At 40.3% G+C, this 11,387-nt stretch overlaps 1 protein-coding gene across 2 annotated transcripts in view; it reads right to left on the bottom strand.

Moving 5' to 3' along the window:
- Positions 1-11,381, bottom strand: part of Rab6a (RAB6A, member RAS oncogene family) — a 69,925-nt gene extending 58,544 nt beyond the window's left edge. For both annotated transcript variants that reach the window (XM_010603258.2, XM_019204401.1), the window contains exon 1: positions 10,970-11,381. In XM_010603258.2, coding sequence (XP_010601560.1) covers positions 10,970-11,039 — 70 coding nt within the window. In that variant the 5' untranslated portion in view covers positions 11,040-11,381. The remainder of the gene's footprint in view (positions 1-10,969) is intronic.
- Positions 11,382-11,387: the final 6 nt, after the last annotated feature.

Here is an 11,387-nt window from a genome sequence, read left to right on the forward strand (position 1 = left end):
GAGACTGAAGGCTGAGCAAATCACCAGTAGTCAATGATTTAATCATGCCTAGTATAAGCTCCCATAAAACTCCTAAAAACAAAATCTAGAAAGCTACTGGGTTTCTATACATTGATGGCAGTAAATGGACTGGAGACAGAATGGAAGCCCCATGACCCTTTCCCATACCTAGCACCTAGGCATCTCTTTCATCTAGATATTTCTGTTGCAACCTTTATAATAAGTAGGTACATGTCAGTAAAATGTTTCCCTGAGTTTTGTAAGCATTCCAGCAAATGATCAAACAACAAGAAAGTTATGGAACCTCTTAATTTGTAGCCAACTAGGACAGAAGTTGTGATTAATCTGAGAACTTGATCCTTTCATTTGGCATCTAAAAAAGGGAGGAAGTCTAGTGGGAGTGTGCCCTTAATGTGAAGGGGAGGGCTGTCTCATCCATGTCATACCACATCACAATTTCCTGCCTTTTTTAGGGCTAAATATCCCATGGTAGCCTGGGATGTAGCCCAGTGGTACAGCACTGGCTTAGCATGTTTAAGGCCCTGAGTTCAATCTCTAGCACCACAACAAAAGCAACAATTTTTGGGGGGGGGCGTTTTTTGAGACAGGGTCTCACTGTGTAGTTGAGATTGACCTGGAACTCACTGTGTAGCCCAGGCTGGTCTCAAACTCAGTGATCCTCCTGCCTCAGCATCCCAAGTGCTGGGATTACAGGCATGCGCCACCATGCCCGGCAACAATATTTCATTGTACGCACAGTATACTTCGAGCGTGTGGGGGAAGGGGTGCTGGACATCAAACAGCAGGGCTAAGCAAGCATTTTACCAGTGAATTACATTTCTAGCCTCTATCTTATATTTTATCTATTCATCTGTGGATGGACACTTGCTTGCCTACATCTTCTGGTTACCACAAGGAACAGTACTATGAGCATGAGTGTAAACAATGAATCAGTTTTAATTTCACTATACAAAGCATGCTTTTTAAAAAGCACAGGAAGCCAAGCGTGGTGGCACACACCTGTACTTCCAGAACTCGGGAAGCTGAAGCAGGAGGATTGCCATGAGTTGGAGGCCAGCTTAGGCTACATAGTGAGTCCAAAGCCAGACTGAACTATACAGTGAGACCCTAGCCCAAAAATAAATAAATTACACAAATAAATAACTGAAGGCCAGGCATGGTGGCACACACCTGTAATTCCAGCACTTGAAAGCTGAGGCAGGAGGATCACCACAAGTTCAAGGCCAGCCTGGGCTATATAGTGAGTTCAGAGACAGCCTGAACTACATAGCAAGACTCTGTCTCAAGGCTGGGGGGGGGGATGGAAAAATCTAAAAACCTAGCTAATTTTAAGTGTCTACATGTAAGTGTTCATTCTCAGAAAAGCTAATTCATCCAAGTTAGAAGTTAAAAAGCAAGTGGTAAAACAGTAATTGGCCTAGTAAACTTCAAAAAGACCAACTTTATTTAAACTGCCAGTGGGGAAACTAAGAAACATTCTGGGCAGGCCTAGTGGCACACCCCATAATCTCAGCACTGAGGCAGGAGGATCACAACTAGCCTGAACTACATAGTGAGATCCTGTTTCAAAAATTTAAAAAGGAACATTCTGATTTGTGTCACAAAACCCCCAAATGGTTCAGCAACTGTTGGCACCAAGTACATCTAGAAATAGGGGTAAAGGTGGAGCTAATAATGGAAGGAATGGATCAAAATTTTTAACAGGTTCTCTATTCCTCACAGTCAGGTTCCTCTTTTCTACTTCATCGGAAGATTAAGTTTTTACTGCTCAGAGAGAAAACACGATTTCTAGACTAGGAAGAAAAAGATACAATTGAGGGGTAGAGTACAAACTACTAAAAAGAAGACAAGTGCTTGGGGTATAGTTTAGAGTTAGAGCATAAGACTGTCCTACAGTAAAGCCTTACAAGAGCTGAAAGGCTAATTTTCAGTGTTCAACTCTTAAACAGAAGCAGGGAGCTGCTGGGCATCGTGGCCCATGCATTCAGGAGGCTGAGGCAGGAGAATCACTGAGAGTTCTAGGCCAGCCTAGGCTACAGGTTGAGCTCAAAGCCAGTTTGAACTTCACAGTGAAACAATCTCAAAGAAGAAGGAAGAGGAGAAGAAAAAGAGGAAGTAGAAGTAGCAGCAGCAGCAACAGAAAGCTAAGTGTCGCTAATTTTATGAGGACCACATCAGACAGAAATAAACTAAGACAAAGGTAAAAAACACTTTACAAAAAGCTATATACCTCAATATCCTAAAACTGAGAGATGATGCTAGAATCAAAAGGATGTTTCTGAAACATATTCAGAAAGCAAAGCTCTTTGAAAATGATAGCCAAATACTGAATAGTTTCTCTGGTGTGAATAATCTGCAATAATACAGAAGATCCTAATAAAATTACTGACATTGAGAAATGGGAAGAAAGGAGCTAAAGGTGTAGGGAAGATGGGATGGGTAGGGGAAGGGTAAAAATGGAAAAGAAAAAAATGTGAGATAATGAAAAGATGGAAATAAAGTGGTTGTAGATGGGGAGGGGAGGAAGGGGTGAAGGGAGGGCAGGGACAAGGGGAAAAAATGAGAACCAAGACTTGTCATGTAGAGGTACAAGATCCCAACAATGAATGTAACTGTACTGTATCCCTAAAATGTACCAATAAACTCAATTAAAGCTGGAAAAAAAAAAAAAAGAAAAGAAAATGATAGCCAAAATAAAACAATGGAATGAAAAGAAACAAAATTTTTTTGGGGGGGGAATTAAACAGAAACATAAAGTAGTAGGGCAAGATAAAATCAGATCAATCCAGGAAGTATAATAAGAATTGCAGAGAACTGGCTGGACATGGTGGCTCATACCTGTAATCCTACCACTAGGGAGGCTGAGGCAGGAGGATCGCTTAAATTCAAGGCTAATGTGTGTTACATGGTGAGTTCAAGGATAGCCTGAATTACACAGGAGACCCTGTCTCAAAATACCAAACAAACAGCCGGGTGTGGTGCTGCACACCTGTAATCCCAGCACTACGGAGGCAGAGGCAGGAGGATCGCTGTGAGTTCGAGACCAGCCTAGGCTACATAAGTGAGTTCCAGGTCAGTCTCAACTACATAGTGAGACCCTGTCTCAAAAAACAAAGACACAAAAACAAAAACAAAAACACCAACCAACAAACAAACAAAAAAGAATTACAAGGACTGGGGATTTAGCTCAGCGGTTCAGCGGCCTGCCTTGCAAGCGCAAGGACCCGAGTTCAATCCCCAGTACACACACACACACACACAAAAAAAAAATTACAGAGAACTGAAAAATGGAAAGAGGATAGCATATCTCAGAAGAATTTCTTAAAACATGAGTTCTCAATTTGAAATTCAAAAGATAAATCTAATATAAATCTAATACTCACCATACAGAATAAAAATACAATTAGGTGTTATGGTACAAGCCTGTAATCCCAGTGTTTTGAGAGGCTGTGGCAGTAGAGTCACAGGTTCGAGTCTTACTTGGGCAATTTAGTAACATCCTGCCTCAAATACATAAAAAACAAAGAGTTCAGGATGTAGCTTAGTGTGAAGGCCTTGGATACTAGGAATTCATGACAAGGTTTCACACATGCAAAGCAAGCTCTCTAGCACTAGGTTATATTCCCAGTCAGTTGGGGTTTTTTGTTTTGCTTTGTTTTTTTGTTGCTATTGTTGTTTTGAGACTAACTCTTGCTAAATTGCCTAGGCTGGCCTCAACCCTGCTATCTCTACCACTGAACTACATCCTCAGCTTTATTTCTTTACTTAGAGGGAGAAGCTCAATAAATTGTCAAGGCAGGGATTGAACTTGTGATCTTGTCTCAGCTTTCCTCAATGCTGGGATCACAAGGACTGTACCACATAAGCATCCAGCTTATGTTTTTTCCCCTTAAAACTTCCATATGCGCTTATAAATTGTTGAGGCCTCCAAAGACCTCTGTTTATGTAGTTTATATCAATATTTACTGTATCAAAAATTGAGAAAAAAAACTACTCAACTCTGCATGAAAGTAGCCATAGACAGACTAAATGAATAAACATCACTGCACTGCAATAAATACTATTTATGAATACTGAAAAAAATTGAGAAATTTTTAGTGTTAAATACATTTAAAAATAACAGTAACAAACACATTACATGTTAACAATCATTTTTATAAAAAAATGAACTATTTGCAAACAAAACTTTAGTTAAAAAGTACATTTTTACATATTTACAAATCTCTTTCCTTAATAAAGACAACTAGATCCTAAGAGCTACTTGTGCATTCAGTTTGTTGTAATATCACATAACAGGAAACTTGGAAACTCCACTACACACTAGTGAGGAATAAAGAATGGGAAAGCCATATAACACCTTAATATTACACAAATAACCAAAAGATGGAGGGAAAGAGGAAGGGGAGAAGAAGGAAATGTAAAAAACAAATTAAAATGTGTCTGTATGTATAACAACTCCCCATGATAAATTCTGTCATTACAGGGCTGGGGATTTGGCTCAGTGGTTCCGCCACCTGCCTCACAGGCGCAAGGGTCTGAGTTTGAACCCTGGTAGGTACAAAAAAAAAAAAAAATTCTGTCATTATATATATCAAATATGTACTAATAATTTTTTTTTAATTTTAAACGCCAATGACTTAGATCTCATGAGGATTTGTAGACTCCCCCACAAGGATCTTGGGAAATCCCCAGGGGTCAGGGGACCACATTCTGAGAACTATGAGGTTAGGAGCTTCATACTATTAAATTAGGATACTCAAGAGGAATATCCATATTTTGTTTTGAAGACTTAAAACTAAACATAGACCTAATGATTAAGAGTACAAAGTTTAAAGCCAGGCGTGTTGGTGCACGCCTGTAATCCCAGCATTTGGGAGGCTGAAGCAGGAGAATCGCTGTGAGTTCAAGACCAGCCTGGGCTACATAGTGAGTTCCACGTCAGTCTCAACTATATAGTGAGACCCTGTCTCAAAAAAACAAACAAACAGAAAGAGTATAAAGTTTAAGACTAGGGATTTAGCTCAGTGGTTCGGCTACATGCCTCAAAACACAATGTCCTGTGTTTAATCCCTGGTACCAAAAATAAAAAGTACAAAGTTTGGATTTCAAATTAGTAATGGTCACTGATTACTGGCAAATTACTCAACATTTCTTTATGTTTGTTTCCTTATCTATAAAATAAAGACAACAGAATATATATAGTTATGGTAGAGTTTCAATCAGCTAATAAATATACTTTTTCTAAGAGAGCTTGGTACATGGGAACTGATTAGTAAATATTTACCAAATGTTTACTGCAGGCCCTGCTGGCCTGGCAAGTGCAAGGTCCTTAGTTTGATTCCTGGTACTAAAAAAAAATGTTTATTAAAAACTAGTCGAGGCAGGGCTGGGGATTTAGCTCAGTGGTTCTGCTGCCTGCCTCACAAGCACAAGGGCCTGAGTTCGATCTCTGGTACCAAAAAAAAAAAAAAAAAAAAAAAAAAAAAAGAAAGAAAGAAAGTAAGAAAAAACTAGTCAAGGCAGATTATGCCAAAAGATATCCAAGTAGCACACTGCATACATGGAGAGTGTGCTTAAGAGTCCACTATGGTGAGAAACTGTTACATTCTCAAAAAAATTTTTTTCTTTCCTTCCTGTTATTGGTACTTCTGAATGTTAGATTTTTTTCCCCTAACTACAAGATTTGGAGTGGAAAACAGGGGACAGAAATCAGCTATTTGCAGTTTTTCCATTTTCATTTATGTGTGAATTTTTTTTTTTTTGTACCAGGGATCAAACTTGGGTCCTTGGGCTTGCAAGGCAGGCACTGGAACCACTGAGCCAATTCCCTGGCCCTGTGTGAATTTTTAATATTAATGTGGGGATATAAAGCATTAATGCAAGTGAAATGTTTCACTGAACAAGTTTCAGCAGTTCAACTTTATAACAATTATAAATAAACTGGTTAAATTTTTCTGGACAATGCCAGCATTTGGATTTTTTTAAACAAGTAAATTTCTTATTGATGGCAACTAAATGGTGTTTTTAGCATTTTTATCATACAGTAGATTCCATCTAGTCACTATACTTTTCTGAGTTGTCTTACATGCTAGTACATGTTTTTAACGTTGTCTTTCTGTGCTGTTCCCGTTTCCTATTAAAATACATTAAACTGTAAAAAAACAAAAACAAAAAAACAAAGAAACTATTAGTCGAGCAGTAGATTTAGCTCAGTGGTGGCCATGCCTGCCTCATAAGCACCAGGTCCTGAGTTTGATCCCTGGCACTGGAAAAAAAAAAAAAAAAACTACTAGTTGAATAGTTCCATACAGTCTATTCATAAGAAATTCACGGGGAATTTTATATATATTAATATGTAACACAATACAAACAATATGACCTAGAATATAGTATAAACTGTTCCAGTCTATTAGACTCATAACACGTTTTTCTTTACCTAGCATACTGCAATTCAAAAGAGCTGACATAAAGTGGGCAATATAAAGTGAAAAAAGAAGCAGTAGTAGATATGTTTCTCCCTGCCATTATATTTCGGATATTTTTTTTTTTTTTTTTTTTTTTTTTTTTTTTTCACCAGGGATTGAACTCCTTGTGCTTGCTAGGCAGGCAGTGGAATCACTGAACTAAATCCCCATCCCCTTTATTTCCTAATTAATAGCTAACACTTGTATACAATACATAGTAAAATCTACAGTAAACCATTTAATGAGATTCCTAAAAGTGCCTCTGCAGTTCAAGACAACCATAGTAATACCAGAAGAAACTCCTTAAAGAAACTTCAGGAATTACACATTTGAAAGGGCCAGGGATATAGCTCAGTGGCACCATACCTGTCTGGCCAGTAGTCCTGAGTTCAACCCCCCATTACTAAAAACAAAAACAAAAATAAAAACAGAATTATACTTCTGAACATTGCTTCATTGGGGCAGGTATAATACTAAAATACAGACAAACTACAAGAGATTTGTATTATTATCAAGACTGATGTCATTAACTCAATCTATTTCATATCCTGAAACAATCTTCATTATAGTGTTTAGCACCTCAAATTTCTAATAAACTGAGTAAAAATCTACCTAATTTGTTTGTTTTTTTTTTCGGTACCAGGGATCGAACTCGGGTCCTTGCGCTTGCCAGGCAGGCAGCGGAACCACTGAGCTAAATCCCCGGCCCAAAAATCTACCTAATTTCACATCAGTTTCATGAACATATACCTTTAATACAACTTGACATATTTTTATATGTTACACTGATAACATAATTTAACAGCTTTAACAAAGCAAGAATTTTGTTCAGCTCCAAAAAAAGTATAAAAGCTAGGCACGGTGGCAGCACTATAATCCCAGCACTTAGGAAGCTGAGGCAGGAGGACTGCCAGTTCAAGGACTGCCTGGGCTACACCATGAGTGCAAGACCAGCCTGAACAACATAAGGAAACCCTGTCACAAAACAAAAACAAAGTATGAAACGAGGGTGGGTCATGGGGGGGGTTACACCACTAAATTTTTGGTTTCTCTACTCCACTCCTCAGCATCTAGGGTATACAATGAAGTGATAGAAGCATAAAATTATATTGTTAAACTATTAATTTCATAAAAATGCAGATCTCTTCATAGCAAATGTATAATATAGGTTACTAGCTTTGGTTACTATTAGATTTAACCATCATTCAAATATTTCTGAGCAATTACTACAAGCTGGGTACTATTACAAGCAATGAGGATATAATGAACAAAAAAAGAATAATTTTTTTATCTTCATGGGACTTACATTCTGCCGTGAGAAAGAAACAACAACAAAAAAGATAATTATAAATGTTGTACAAGTTATTAAGGAAATAAAACTGCCACAGATTATAGCTTTGAAAACTGAAGTGTAGAATTCTAACAGACCTAAAAATAAATAATTCAGAAAGAATTACTTTAACATGACATAGATTCTACAGACCTTTGCTAATGCATAAGAAAATTACAGACATTGACCATAAAAACAAAGATCAATCTTTCACTGTCAAAGCTACAGGATGACACTACTTACCAATATACAGTAGTAACCTCAGAAGATAATTGACCTCACAGTTCCACAGCACAAAAAGCATGTGAACACAATCCTAAAGAAACACTAAGTGGAGCCTAAGGATATACAACAATTTAATGTAATGTGCTATTCTGAATGAAAAGCTAAACCAGAAAAAAGGCCATTAGGTAAAAACTAAGGAGATATAAATGAACTATGAAACTTCATTGATAATATATCAATACTGGTTCATTAATTGCAATAAATGTACCATACTAAAATATTAATAATTGAGGAAACTAGGCAAAGAGGCACAGGAGAACCCTCTGCACTATTTTGTCTATAAGTCTAAACGTGTTCTAAAAATATAAAGTGCTGGGCCCAGTAAATCCCTGCACTCTGGTGGGTGAGCCAGTGGATCGCTGAGAGTTGAGAACAGCCTGGACTACATAGTGAGTTCAAGGCCAGCCTGAACTACAGTGAGACCCTGACTCAAAAAACAAAACAAGTGTTTTTTTTTTAAATCTATAGCAAGGCTTCAAGAATTATGGGGGGGGTAAGAATTATCTGGGGGAGGGAGTGCGGTGAGGCAGTGAAGGGAGGAGTTAGTAAAGGTTTAAAGAAAGAAATGAGAAGCCACAAAAGTCTGCAACATGATTGAGAGCATAAATACAGTACTCAGAAAACTCCAAAGAAACATGGAGATACTTAAGAGCTCTTCACATAAAAAATTTCCTAGACAGATTAATGGATTTTTCATGCTCTGCATCACAACATAAAGCAGTAATATCCCCAGAGTACCCAATAAGCTACTTATAAGTGATAGTCTACTTATAAGTGATGACCAATAAGCTATATTCTATGTATAGCATTGTCCTGAAATTGCCATATAATAATAGTTGGACCAGGATCAACTCCATAAGTTCCACCAAGTACTCGCCTAAGGAAATAAATTTATACTTACCTAAGGAAAATCCCTCAGCAAAAACAGGGCTGGGGGTATAAATCAGTGGTAGAGCCCTTGCCTAGCACGTGCAAGGCCCTGGATCCATCTCTAGTACTGCCAAAAAACAAAACAAAACAGGGAGATCATATCCTCCCCATTCCAGTAAACCTCGATGTAGTGTACACATCTGTAAACCCAGTAATCAAGGAGTCTGAGACAGGAGGATGGAAAGTTACAGTCCTGTCTGGACAATTAGCAACTTTGTGAAAATCTTTATCCAAAAAAAAAAAAGTTTGGGAATGTAATTTAGTGGGAAGGCCCTGGGTTCAATCCCTAGTACTGTGAAAGAAAAAGTAGAGAAGTAGGGGAAGATATGAAAGAAGAAAAACTATTTCCCAGGTCAAACTGGAGTTGATTTTGCAACAAGTATTACCCTGCTATAATGCCAGACAAATTAACATAAATAGTTCAAGATAGTAATAAAAGCTATGACTTTATAGAAGTTATATGCCTTTCAGTCAAAACAAGTAATTTTTTTTCTATAACCTCACCTAAGACATCTAGTAGATAAACAATGTTTGATGACTTGGAATTAAATTCTCAATGTTTGATTTATTTTTTTAAGGTACCGGGGATCAAACTTGGGATCTTCTGCTTTTGAGGCAGAGAGCAGAGCCACTGAGCTAAATCCCCGGCCCTCAATGTTTGAATTTTAAAGATGGTCAAGAAAAGTGTGAGAGAAACAAATGGGATGGGATAACCTCTGAATTACTGCTGAATTTGTATTATACAGCAAAAACTGCTATTACTATAAGTAATCCCAGAGACAAGCACAAAATTTTAATCTTGTACTGTACCCTAATACAGCGACAGCAGACCAGGTAAATGACACAATTTCACTTAGCAGATACGTCGAGATAGTAGACGTAAAAACAAATCACTTAGCTCAAATGGTATTAAAACCTAATTTTGATAGATGATGAATCGATTCCTACTCCATAACCCAAACGAAACCCTACAAAACCAAGATGGTCCTTATTCTAACCCTTCCCTCACATGAATACTAAATATATACCAAATACTCAAGAAGAAAAAAAATTAACATTTCCCCAGTAATTCCTGTTTGAACCACCATGAGAACCAAACGCTGTTTCACGTTGAAAAAGAGAAAAAAGGGGGAGGTGAGATGTGAAAAATCCCAGTAAAATGATCATGACATAGCATCTGGCAAAGACAGAAAACGCCTCAACACTGCCAAAAGAATCGGCAGTGATGAAAGTCCAGAGAAGAAAATGAGCTTTTCCAACAAGCCGCAGCCCAACCCCAGGAGCAAAATCGTCACTGCCAACGCCATCCCTCTCACCTCCAAGCACGTCCGTTCAAGTCGCCTCCAATTCAGATATATTTCCTCTACAACCCAGCCTAATTTCCCATCTAGGAGAAAACCATTCCAGAATTTTTTTCTACAACCACCACGTCCCACCTTCCAGAAGGTCTGCACTTCTCACGGGCAAGCCTCTGGGGAAAACAACGCCCAGATCCCACCCTCCTAGCCCGAGGTTGAACAGAGCCGGTTCCCAGGAGTGGGGCTTCCCGAGTGGGCCTCAAGTCGCCGACAAACTGAGAAAGAGCAAGGAATAAGGGTGGGGCTCAAGAAAGAGTTGGGGAAAGGGAGCCGATGGAGACCCGAGGAAGAAAGGGCTGGACAGAAGACTGGGGCTGGGCAGGGTGGGCTGGGGAGGGAGGGCAGACCGAGGGGAGATGGCCGGACTGCGGGGAAGGCGGACTGCTGAGTCGGGACCGAAGGGCCTAGGGACTGGGTTGAAAAACCGGCCGACGGATCCTGGGGCGGAGGAGCCGGGGAAAGGGCTGGGTGGAACCTGGCGGTGACGGGAGGCCGGAGACCCGCGGCGAGCCGAAGGGCTGCACCGGGGGGGTGCGGGCCAGCGGCAGCCGGCGGCCAGGAGCGGGGTACCGCGCACTCACCGCTCTGCTCCCCCAGGAACACCAGCTTAAATTTCCTCAGCGGATTCCCGAAGTCTCCGCCCGCGGACATGATGGAGCCGGAGGAGCTGCCGCCGCTTCAGCCCAGAGACCTCCCGGTCCGACGCCGCTCCCACCGGCTGACGAGGAAAGCGAAAGGAAGGGAGGGCGCCGAGCTTTCTCGGCCCCTGCAAGACGGACTGAGGAGCAAGGCTTGAGGGCAGCAGGACTCTCCACAGACGGGCAGCCGTCGCCCCGCTTCCCCGCAGAGTCGCCTGGCACCGAGCAAGGCCCGCGGGTGGGAAGGAAAGGAGGGCGGTGTCGGAGGCAACCCAGGGGGTGCTCGGGCTTCCCAAAGCTAGCGCCGTTCCTTTCCTCAGCACCCGACACCGAGCCTGAGGAGAGAGAGGCGGAAGGTGGC

This window comes from Fukomys damarensis, unplaced genomic scaffold (genome assembly GCF_012274545.1).
Source record: "Fukomys damarensis isolate Sample0158 unplaced genomic scaffold, DMR_v1.0_HiC HiC_scaffold_16, whole genome shotgun sequence".
NCBI lineage: Eukaryota > Metazoa > Chordata > Mammalia > Rodentia > Bathyergidae > Fukomys > Fukomys damarensis.